Here is a 12669-nt window from a genome sequence, read left to right on the forward strand (position 1 = left end):
TTGAGAAATCAGCTGACAGTTTTATGGGAATTCTCTTTTACATAATTAACTGCCTTTCCCTTGATGCTTTTAAGATTCTCTTTGTTTTTAGCCTTTGCCATTTTACTTATGATGTGTCTTGATGTGGGCCTGTTTGGGTTCATCTTGTTTAGGACTGTCTGCACTTCCTGGACTTGTATGTCTTTTTCCTTCACCAGATTAGGGAAGTTTTCCGTCATTATTTCTTCAAATAGGCTTTCAATTGCTTGCTCTCTCTTTTCTTCTTGTACTCTTATGATGCGAATGTTGTTATACTTGATGTTATCCCATGGGTCCCTTAAACCACTCTCATGTTTTAAGTTATTATTATCATTATTATTTGCTTTTCTGATTGGTTGTTTTCTGCTGCCTTGTCTTCCAAATCACTGATTTGATTCTCTGCTTCATCTACTCTGCTATTCCATCTAATGTATTCTTCATTTTAGTTTTGTATTTTTCATTTCTGACAGATGATTTTTTATTGTTTCTGTATCCTTTTTTTATGTTTACTTGTTGAAGTTCTCCCTGAGTTCATCTAATTTTCTTCGAAGTTCATTACTTTTATCACCAGTTTTATGAACTCTGTATAAGTTAGATTGCTTGTCTCCATTTTGTTTATTTTTTTCCTTGGAGTTTTGTTCTCTTCTTTCTTTTGGGACATGTTTCATTGTCTCCCCATTTGGTTGCCTCCCTGTGTTAGTTTCTACATATTAGGTAGATCTGCTACATCTCCCAGTCTTGTTTGGTTGGTTTTATGTAGTAGGTGTCCTGTGGGGTCCAGTGGTGCAGACTCCCTGGTTACCTAAGCCGGGTACTCCAGGGGTGTCCCTCGTGTGGGTTGTGTGTACCTTCCTGTTGTAGTTGAGCCTTGATTGCTGTTGACATGTCAGTGGATGGAATTGACCCTTTAGTTGCAGCTGCCTGGCTGAGGACTAGCCATGACTACAGCTGTTGTGTGAGGTCTGACCCCAGGGAGTGTGATTCGCTATAGTGGAGCTCTGGTACCTGCTGAGTTTACTCTTTAGATGTGTTATTTGTGAAGCTAATTGGTTGGCGTTCTGGTACAGTCTGAGGCTGGTCTTCTAGAGTGTTGGTTCTGGAGCCTCTTGGGAAGGGCTCCAATGCAGGCCCAGGTTAGTTGCTGCCTGTTACCAGCCTGGGGACTCCTGGTAGGAGATATAAAGTGATCTGTGGTTGGTAGTTGCCTGCTTGGTGGTGCCTGGGAGAGGCTATGCTGTGATCTGAGGCTGGCTGCCATTAGTACCATTGGGCTGCTCAGCAAGAAGTACAGGATACCTTGAGGCCAGCCACTGCCTATTTGGGGTTTGTGGACCTCTCAGAAATTTTAGGGAAGTCCATAGCATAAGCCCAGGCTAGTTGTGGAAGAGTAGAGCAAACGACTAGTGTTTTTTGTTACAAGACTTGGGTACTACAGTCTCTTATTCATCCTCTGTAAAAGATTCCAGCCTGTGTAGGAATTGTGTGGGGCAGGTTCTCAGGGAATCACCAAGGTGGGGTGAGTTTGATGGAGACTCAGATTTGGCACCCATCTACACCTGAAGGCTGAGTTGAAGGAAGGCTCAGCAAAGGAACAATGGTGCCCACCTGCCAGCTCTGTAGGTGGAGGGCTCAAGAAAGTAACGAAATGGCAGAGAGAGCTGCTCCTTTAGTCCTCGCCCTGAAGCCGGACAGCTCAGTTCCTCCATGTATGTTCCTGGCACTTTTTGAAAATTGGAGTTCAGAGTGAGTGCATCTATCAGCAAGGATGTTCGTGCTCAGGCCCTTTCAGAGGAACACCTGGGACTCAGCAGCCTTCTACCTCACCTGGTGGATGGACTCTGAGCTGAGTTTCACAGCTAGTTGTTGTTAGGACTTCTCTTTCTGGCACTGATGGTTCAGGTTGGGCTGCCTGGTGTGGGTCTGGAACTCCTCAATTCTCAGGGTGTACCTCCACAGCTGAGATATCCTTCTTCATTCTTAATCACCACACATGGGTGTGGGACCAGCACTTTTTGTGTCTTGATCCCTCCTACCAGTTTTGAAGTGTTTTTCTTTACATTTATCTAGTCTTCAGGTGGTTTTCATGAGGGGTTGTTCTATAATTTAGTTGTAATTTTGATGTGGTGGTTGGAAGAGGCAAGCACAGCATTTTCCTACTCTGACATCTTGACTTGAATTTGCCAACTTTTATTTTTTTTTTTTTTTTTTTTTTTTTTTGGTTTTTAGCCACTGCAGTCTGAAGTCTCCTAATGCCAAGCGAGGCTTGGTTGAGCAGCAAAATGTTCACAGCCTCATCTTCCTGCTCTTCCGGTGTGTCCGTGCTGCTAGCTACTCTGAGCCTCATCTAGAATATTCATTTAGCTCATTTTCTCATTTGTTGATACTTTCTAGTTTCCTGTTCCTTCCTGTCGCTTGTTGATCATAGTCTTGGAGGGAAACCTATTTTGTAAGTCTTTTAGTTCTTCAGCTGGGTTGGTAACACTCTCAGAGGTGAGACCAACCTCTAAAAACACCTACCTATGGTCCACAGCAGAGTTTTGGAAGAAGTGGAATAAATGGCTACTCATCACCGGTGACCTTAAGGTTGTCAAGCCCTATTGCTTATCCTTCCTGCTTACCATTCCCACCCCACCCTCAATACATAGTTAATGAATGAAAACTCCAAATTAGAGATTTACTTTTTTTGGTTTAAGACTTCTATGCATTGTTAAAATTCAAAATTCAAACAACATGAACATGATTCCTTTAAACATTATGGATAATTTGGATAATTTATATTTCATGGGTTTTGAATACAGAATTTGATAGATTTCAGTGGGGGTGGAGAGACAGAGAGCACACAATTCAATTACTAGGCACTTTGGAGGAATGAATGTAGGAGGAAAACCAGGAAAAAAGCAGGAGTTCCTAGAATCCTCGAATATTTTTCAGACACTATTATTTTACATATAGGCAGCCTTTTCGTGATCCCAGGAATGTCCATGGTGACTCTCATTTTCCCTGAAAAATCCTTTAGAGTAAGGCTTAGCAAACTACATGTCCATGGGTCAGATCTAGCCTGCCACCTATTTTTATAAGTAAAGTTTCATTGAAACATAACCATTTTCATTCATTTACACACTTGCTATGGCTGCTTTCATGCTACAAGGACAGAATTGAATAGTAGTAACAAATCTGGCCCATGATGCCTAAAATATTTATTATCTGTCCCTTTACAGGAAAAGCTCGCCAAAAACCAGTCTAGAGAGTCTAGACTTTTGGAAGGTTATCCATGGATCATAGGTGTCTTAACCTTTAATCTTACTATTATATGGATTCAAGGGCTGCAGTTTTAAGGAAAGATTGCTACTTATATAAGGATGAGTGCTTTTTCAAGTGAAAAAATTTTAACTTCAAAAATATTCTTAGAACAAAGGACGACACTGCTGTATTTACAATCTAAGTAGCCAATGGAAAATTAATATTTGATTATGCAGATACCTGATCCACCAGCCTCTTTCAGGTGCTCCCATCTTATTACATGAGAAAAATGTTATGATTCCTACAGACATTCACCTTCTATCATTTTTGAAAACAAAGTAGTTATGTCAGACATTGTAACTTCTTTAAATATAAATATAAAATGCTAATTTCACTGTTGGAAATTTGAAGAGTGTTTTAGCTAAGTTATGTCTTGTCTTCTCTCACTCAGCTTTAAGTCGATGGCCCAAAATGACTCTACCACTGGAGACTCTCTTCTGTAAAGAAGACGACCAGACAGGAGGCTGGGATGAGCATGCCACTGCATCAGATCTCTGTCATTCCATCCCAGGATGCCACCTCTGCTAGAATCTACAGAAGTAAGACCAAAGAAAAGGAGAGGGAAGAACAGGTAATATCCTTCTTAGTTTCTTATTTTTGTTGTTTTCATTAAATATGGTCTAGAATGGTAAGTTCTGAAGATCAAAGTTTTCTCTGGTAATAAACTGAAAAGCACGTGTTGTACTCAGAATTTTTTTTGTAAGTTTTGTAGGTTTTCAGATTTTGCTATTGATTTATTCTGCCATGGTTATGCAGGACTTATTTAAATTCATTGGTTAAATCTACCTGATTATTTCTGGTAAATCACTGAGAAAAAGTTCTTTGGATTCTCAGAACATGATGCGAAGAATAAATTTATTTGAACAAAAATATATCAGTGCTTTGTACATACTAGTCTCTGCTTGTTGTAAGGGCATAGTTAACATCACAGAGCCTATATCTGTCCTCATATGGCTTTCAATTTGGCCTGACAATGAATTATGCATTACAGTTTAATAATGTGATGGAAGAAGTTCAGGACCACCTAATCCCAGCCCAAGGGGTTAGGAATGACTTCCTAGAGAAAATAACATTTACATGGAGAACCTGAGCAGACACCTGGAGTTAACTAGGAGAAAGGTGTAGAGTGTCTTAGTTGGGGGAAATAGTACATGGTGAAAGTCCAAAGAGTAGTGCAAGGTGAATGTGAAGAGATTAAAATGGAATAGCTGGAACATACAGGTTGGGTTGGATAGTGACAAGATACGGTGTTGGAAAAGTTTGAAGTTACCTTAAAGAGTTTGGGTGTATCTTTGCAGAAGAATGAATAATCAGATTTGTGTTTTTAAAACTTTCACTCAGGCTGTAGTTGGAGAATGAATTGAATGAGTGGTAGGGAGACTGATTAGAAGATTATTTAATAGCCTATTTGGGCCAGATTTGACAAACTTTTTTCTGTAAAGAGTCAGATATTAAATATTTTAGACTTTGTAGGCTAGATAGCTGTAGCATGAAAACAGCTAAAGACGGTATGTAAATGAATGGACGTGATTGTGTTCCAAAAAATTTATTTACAAAAAGAGGTAACAGGCTAGATTTGGCCAGAATGATTGTAGTTTGCTGATCCCTGGCCTAGGAAAAGGTGGTGGTGACTTCATCTGGAATGGGGGTAGTAAAGAGATATTTAGTTTATTAATCCACTGGGCTTGATGATTGCATGTAGAGAGGGACAGGGAGGAATCAGGAATGACTCCTGCTTTTTTCCTTGCCTTACAATGTGCTTTACATTCCCTCAGTTGTTCTCATAGTTGACCTTAATCTTTGCCCAAGACTCTAAAGAATCCCTGTTAAGTCAAGAATCAGTAAGTTTTGCTTCAAGTTAGTCATTATAGTTGATGGGATACCATTCTTTCTATTATTTCATTAAGAAAAAGCTCTTGAAGTGCAGGGACTATGGAAAATGAAAAGGTACCATTTAAATAAAAAGCGGTCTTAAAATTCTTAGTTTGTGTTTTACTTTTTTCAGTTCTTTGTATTGTCAATCTGGACCCTTTCTATTTTGCCACGCTTTTAGGACAAGTGTGGCCAATTTTGGTTAAAATACTGACTGGGGTAGTGGTGGAATAAATGGTTTCTGGATGTAGTATTTCAGTATTTTAGTTTTTCCTCAACTTGTAGGGGATGGAAGAATACCCTAAAATATCTTTCCCATATTCTATCAGTTTTCATTTACTAGCCTTCATTTAAGATTCATTTATATTAATAATCTTTTCTTATAATCCTTCTTAGCCCAAATGAATTTTTAAATACCCTTTCCTTAGTCTATACCAAATTGAGGTTGCGAGTTTCCTATTAATTGTAGTGTCAAATTTGGACACCAGGTGGCACGAATTTCTTAGAATGTGTATGAGGAAGCCATAATACTTGTTTGAAATAGAGAAAGGAAGATGTCCTAACATTTTAGGCCAGGAAGAGATTCTTTTTTGATGTAAAACCATGCTACTGTTTTGTTGTAGGTAGGCATTCATTAAATACTTATTAATCTATTTGATGGAGTTCTTAAGTTTTAAATAAGTAGTATTAACTAGCTATATGCATGGTATTGGGATTTTGATTAGTATTGGGAAGAGGAACCATCCTGTCCCACCTTAGTGTGGGGAATAATTTGAACACCCAATGGCAGTGTGACAGTTTTGGGAATCATGGTGCCAAGCAGAGGCGGCAGGTAGTGGAAGAACAACTGAGACAGGAGCTTGAAGGGTCCTATAAGAGTTTTGGCAGCAGCTGGCAGAACACTGAAAATGGTTGTTGTGGGTTTCTAAGGATCTGAAATGTATCACATTTGGTTTGGAAGGTAAATTTTTGTCCCATGGAACCAGTTTTTCTTTATCTAGCTTTTCTGGAACATTGAATTCAAAACAAAATCTTTTGGTACAATTTCTGATCCTCCTGTGTTTGAGAGAGGAGTGGAGGGAAAGAGAAGCTATTCAGAGACACCCCTTCTTTCCATCCCATCATCCACTGTTCTCAGAACTGCAAAGTGAAATTTATCTCACAATCTCTGAGATAATACGAGACAGTTCATTACATCAATAACAATATTATTTTTTCTGAATTTTGTGAGAAGACAGGAGCATTGTGGTTTACTCAGAATGAAATAATCTAACCCTTAACATTAACATAGTTTTACCTATGCTTACCAGATGCATGATTCTCTCTCTAGCACCCATTGCATGAGACCATATCTACAGTTCTAAGGAGTGTTAATGACTTTTACACAGTAGTCGATATATTTGATGATTAAATGAATGAATTTAGTTTTAGTGGTAATGGAGACCACTGTGAAAGTAAGAAGAATTTTTTGTAATCTATAAAAGGATTTCTGCTGCTTTGGCTTATGAACTGGGTGACTGTTTCTTGAAACATATATTTTTTCCCCCTTAGATTCTTATAAGTATTGATCTATGCTGTCCAGACTTTGTTCTGCATTTAGAAACCGAATGTGCTAGTTATTTGCATTCTTTGCAAAGAAATATATTCTTTATATTTCCTTATAGTTTAAGGAGTTACTGGTTAATGTCTTGCTATTCTTGGAGCCTTTCTTGGTTCTTGTGGGAAATTTTGAGCCTTTCAATCTTCTTTCAGTTCTTTTGTTTAATTTCTTATCTGGGCTTACTCTTTTTTTTTTTTTTAATCAACTTATTTTTTCTGGCTTTATTGAAATATAATAGACAATTAGTTGCTTGTATTTACATTGTACAATTCAGTGAGTTTTTTTTCCAATTATAGTTGGCATACAATAATATACTAGTTTCAGTTGTATAGCATAGTGATTAGGAGATCCACATAACTTGCAAAACGATCACCCCATTAAATATAGTACCCTTCTTTCCCCTTACATATTTATTACATTATTAACCATTTTCCCCATGCTACGCTCTACATCTCCATGTCTATTCTGCAATTATCCATTTGTACCTGTTAATCCCTTTGCCTTTAGCCCTCAAAATATTTATGAGTTTATTTCTGCTTTTGTTGTCGTTGTTGTTTATTTTGTTCTTTAGATTCCACATGTAGTATTTGTCTTTATCTGACCCATTTCATTCAGCGCAATACCCTCTTGGTCTATAAAGGTGATTGATATGTTTAACTTTTTAAGACACTGCCAAACTGTTTTCCAAAGTGATTATACTGTTTTAACACTCTTTTCAGGAGAATAAGAGCTCCAATTATACATCCTCATCCCCACCAACACTTGGTATGGTCAGTCTTTTTCATTTTGGCTTTTAAGAGGTATATACTAGTATCTCCTTGTGGTTTCCCTCATGAGTAATGATGTTAAGCATCTGCTTATGAGCTTTTTATCTATATATCTTTTTTTGTTGAAGTCTGTATTAAATCTTTTGTCCATTTGAAAAAAAATTGGTGGTTTTATTATTGCTAAGTTTTGAGCATTCTCTATACATTTTAGATACAAGTCCTTTATTGGATACATGCTTTGCAAGTGTTTTCTCCCAGTGTCTGGATTGTTTTTACATGCTCCTGTCCATGTTGTTCAAAGTCCAGAAGTTTTTCATTTTGATGAAGTCAAATTTATTCATTTTTTTTCTTTTATGCATTGTACTTTTGGTGTTCTATTAAGAATTCTTTGTCTAACCCAGTGTTGGAAATAATATCTTTTGTGTTTTCTTCTAGTAGTTTTATAGTTTGAGTTTTACATGTGTGTCTATGATCTGTTTTGAGTTAATTTTTTATATTGTGATTTAGACTTTATTGCATTATCTTAATTTAATTGCCCATATACGTGTGTGCTTATTTCTGGATCCTCTCCTGTTGCATTGATTTATTTGCTTATCTTTACATCAATACCATTCTGTTGTGAACACGCTAGCTTTGTAATAAGCCTTGAAAATCAGGTAGTGTTCTTCTTTTCAATTTTGTTTTGACTATATAAGAATAGGATTGTCAGTTTCTACACAAAAATTTTGCTGAGATTTTTAGTGGAATTAGAGGATCCGTAGTTCTCTTTGGGGGAGAACTGACATTTTAACATTATTGAATCTTGACCCATGAACAAGCTATGTCTTCTCTTTAAGTCTTATTTCATTTCTCTCAGCAAAGTTTTGTATATTTTAATGTATAAGTTTTACACAACTTTTGTCAGATTTATCCCTAAGTATTTTGTATTTTTGATGCTGTTGTAAATATTGTTTGTACATTTGAAAATTTAAAATTTCCTATTGTTCACTGCTCGTACATAGAAATAAAACTGATTTTTGTGTATTGTTCTTGTATCCTGCAATTTTGCTAAACTCATTTGTTAGTTCTAGGAGTTTTTTTGTGGCTGCCATTTAATTTTCTACATAGGTGATCATACAATCTGTGAATAAGAGAACTATGCTGTTCTTTTCTATCTGGAGCCTCCCTCCTTCTTGCTTGCCCTAGTGTAAACATCCAGTACTATATTAAATAAAAGTGGTGAGAGCAGACATCTTTGTGTTGTTTCTGATCTTAGAAGGAAAGCATTTATTTATTCAACATTAAGTACGTTAGCTGTTTATTTTTTGTAGATACCCTTTATCAGGTTGAGGAATTTTCCTTCTGTTTATAGTCTGCTAAGAGTTTTGATCAGGAACGGATCATGGGTTTTGTCAAATGCTTTTTCTCTGTCTTTAAAGAGCTTAAATAGAATTGATATTATTTCTTCCTTAAGTTTTGTTAGAATTAACCAATGAATCCATCTGTGTCTGGAAATATTTGTGAGAAAGTTTTAAACTATAATTTCAATATCTTTAATTATGTCAACCAAAGGTCATTACTGCCAATTCAATGCCAACAGAAGTCTTCAATTTGGGGTGTGGTGAAGAGGGAGACTTTATTCAGTGCAAACAGGTCATTCGTGATACAGTGTACCTGTGAAACCGCATGTCTGTGAGATAGCTCAATGGTGATATGGCTCAATTCTGACATAGCATGACAGTATGGCTCTGAAATAGCTTGGGTGAGGTGGCCTGAGTGAGGTGACCCAGGCTAGACAACCCTGTGTTTCGGTTCTGGTGTTACAGGTCTAGTCTAGTGAGACAGCTCCAGTGGAAGTTGTTATTCCAGTCAATGTTGCTGCTCCAGCCAGGGAAATGCAGTCTTCTTTGGAAACTGAAAGGGTGCTCCACAGAGACAAAGGCTGACCTCTATAGAGAGATTTCTGCCCCTGGTTCCCGATTGGTTCATTTATATGCAAATGAAGACTCCATATCCTCACAGTTTTATTGGTCCAAATAGCACTGACCCTGACTGGTTGGAATGGAGCTGCTCTGATTGGTCAGTGAAGATGCAAATGATGATATAGCTGCACAACTCCAATTGGATAGGGAAAGTCTCAGTTTTATTGGTTGAATTTCCATCCTAGGAGCTCTCTTAGAAGGATCTACTGAGATGGCAAGAGCACAGTAGAGGAGGCATGGCAGCCCAGATTGTGGCTTTTCACTGAAATGTAGCATGCCTGAAATCCTCTGTAAAAAATGGCTGCTAGATTCTGGTTATGAATTTGGGCTTGATTTACCACAAGGAATTCTTCTTGTCAGGGATATTCTTCTCAGGATAAAAAGTTAATTTAAGGTTATTCAGGTTATCTGTTTCTTTTTGAATGAACTTTGATAGTTTGTGTCTTTCATAGAATTGGTTGGTTTCATTGTTGAATTTATTGGTATAAAATTGTTTATAATGTTCCCTTATTGTCTTAGTCTCTTTGTGCTGCTGTAACAAAATATCTCAGACTGGCTAACTTACAAACAACAGTAATTTATTTATCACAGTTCTGGAGGCTGGACATCCCAGATCAGGGTGCCACCATGATTGGGTGAGGACCCACTTCTGGGTTGCAGACATCTCATTGTATCCTCACATGGCAGAAGGGGCAATTGATTATCTCTAGGGCCTCATTTACAAGGTCATTAATCCATCTGTGGGCCTCTGCCTTATGAAGAACTAATCACCTCCCAAAGGCCTCACCTCTTAATACCATCTCATTGGGCATTAGGATTTCAACGTATTAATATGAATTTTGGGGGGAAACATTCAGGCTATAGCACTGATACTATTAATATCTTTAAAATCTGTAGTGATGACTTTCATTCTTGATACTGGTAATATGTGTACTCTTTCTCTTTTTTTCTCCTGATCATCTGGCCAGAGGTTTATCAGTTTTATTGATCTTCCCCCCAAATTCTTTTGGTTTTATAGATTTTCTCTATTATTCTGTTTTCTATTTCTTTGTTTTCTGCTTTGATGTTTATCATTTACTTTATTCTGTTTCCTTTGAGTTTAATTTGCTTTTCTTTTTCTAGCTTCTTAAGGTAGAAGCCAAGGTTATTTATTTGAGACTTTATTTTCTAACATAGGTATTTAGTGATTATAAATTTCCCAAGTTCTGTTTTCATGGCATCCTGCAAATTCTGCTAGTTGAGTTTCATTCAGTTTAAAATGCTTTTTAATTTCCCTTTGATTTCTTCTTTGATCTATGGGTTATTTTTAAGTGTGTTATTTAATTTCCAAAATTTTGGGACTTTCCAGAGATCATGTTCTTATTGATTCCTAATTTATTTCTGTTGTCTGAAAACATATTTTGAATACTTTAAATCCTTTAAAACATATCAAGGCTTGTTTCATTATGCAGAATGTGGTCTTTTTTGGTAAATGTTTTGTGTGTGCTTAGGAATGTATATTTTGCTATTATATACATGTCAATCAGGTCAAGTTGATTAATAGTGTTTTTCAAGCCTACTATATCCTTACAGTCTAGTTGTTCTATTAGTTGAAAGAGTGGTAGTGAAATTACTGACTGTAACTGTGGATTTGTCTATTTCTCCTTATAGTTATACTAGTTTTGCTACATGTATTTGATTCTGTTATTAACTGCATAAACATTTAGAATTGTTTAGACTTGACAAATTAACCCCGTTATTATTATGAAATGATTATCTTTATCTCTGATGATGAGATTCTTTGCTCTGATATCTACTTTGATAATACTTTAGTCATGCCTGTTTCCTTTTGATTAGAAAAGGTATATCACTTATTCGTCTTTCTACTTTTAACCTATTTGTGATTTTAAAGTGCTCTTCATATAAGCAGCATATATTTGTTTTTTTTTATCCATTCTGACAATCTCTTCTCTTTATTTAGATACTCAGACCATTTATGTCTAATGAGATTATTGATAAGAGTAGGCTAAGTCTTCATATAGTTTTCTATTTCTCTCATCTGTTCTTTGTTCCCTTTTCCATACATTTTTTAGCCTTTTTTAAAACTTGAGTATTTTAAGATTTACTTTTTCTTTTTTTTGGCTTATATGCTATAACTCTTTATTTTAGTGGTTTTTAAATTTTATTTGACTTTATTTTAGGGTTTATAGTATACATCTTTAACTTATCACAGTCTACTTTCAAGTGATATTATATTACTTCCTTATATTGCTATAAGGACCTACAATAGTATACTTTCATATCTTACCTCCTGGCTTTTATGCTGTTGTTGTCATGCATACACACACACACATACATATAAGTGTATGTGTACATGTATATATGTTATAAATCCCAGAATATAGAGTTTTTATTTTAAAACTTTTCTTTTTAAAGAGAATAAAATAAGAAAAATATCAATTTATCCATGTAAGTACCATTTCTGATGTTCTTCATCTCTTTGAGTAGATCCACATTTCTGTCATTTTCCTTCTGTGTGAAAGACCTCCTTTAACATTTCTCGTAGTATAAGTTGACTGATAATGACTTTTTTCGGCTTTGTTTTTTGTTTTACTTAATTTCTTATGTCCGGGGTTTGTTGCATTTATAGTTTTTGTTGAATTTGGAATATTTTAAATTTTTTCCCTCTCTTTAATTCCCCGCCCCCATCCCCACTTCTACCCCTGACCTACAGATGTTGCCATCCCCCCTTAAGAAGTGGATCTCTGAAGGCAGGGTGTCTCCTCCCACATGCTCATGGCACGCACCCGGGACCTGGCGCCCCCAGGGCCTAGCACCCCTGGCGCACTTGGGGGTCCTGGCACACCTGGGGCCTGTCACACCTGGGGTATGGTCTGTGGCTCCACCTGGTGTGTGAACCCAGGACTTTCTGCGTGTAAAGCAGACGTGCTAACCACTACACTATGGAGCCACCCCCAAATTTGGAATATTTTTAAACAATTTTTCTGTCTCCCTTTTGGGAGGGGGGGTGCGGTACTCCATTACATACATGACCTGGCTTGAAGTTGTTCAGTGTTGTGTTTTTAATTTTTAAAATTTCTTTCTTTCTGTTTTAGGTTGGATAATTTCAATTGCTATGTTCTTAAGTTTATTAATCTTTTCTTTTTCAATG

General features: G+C 36.7%; 1 protein-coding gene across 7 annotated transcripts in view; it reads left to right on the top strand.

The window, feature by feature from the left end:
• MARCH8 (membrane associated ring-CH-type finger 8) overlaps positions 1-12669 on the top strand; it is a 118947-nt gene that overhangs the window by 39945 nt on the left and 66333 nt on the right. For all 7 annotated transcript variants that reach the window (XM_023527988.1, XM_011355439.2, XM_023527984.1 and 4 more), the window contains one exon: positions 3710-3889. In XM_023527988.1, coding sequence (XP_023383756.1) covers positions 3788-3889 — 102 coding nt within the window. In that variant the 5' untranslated portion in view covers positions 3710-3787. The remainder of the gene's footprint in view (positions 1-3709; positions 3890-12669) is intronic.

Source organism: Pteropus vampyrus, unplaced genomic scaffold (genome assembly GCF_000151845.1).
Source record: "Pteropus vampyrus isolate Shadow unplaced genomic scaffold, Pvam_2.0 Scaffold20, whole genome shotgun sequence".
In the NCBI taxonomy this organism is placed as follows: Eukaryota; Metazoa; Chordata; class Mammalia; order Chiroptera; family Pteropodidae; genus Pteropus; species Pteropus vampyrus.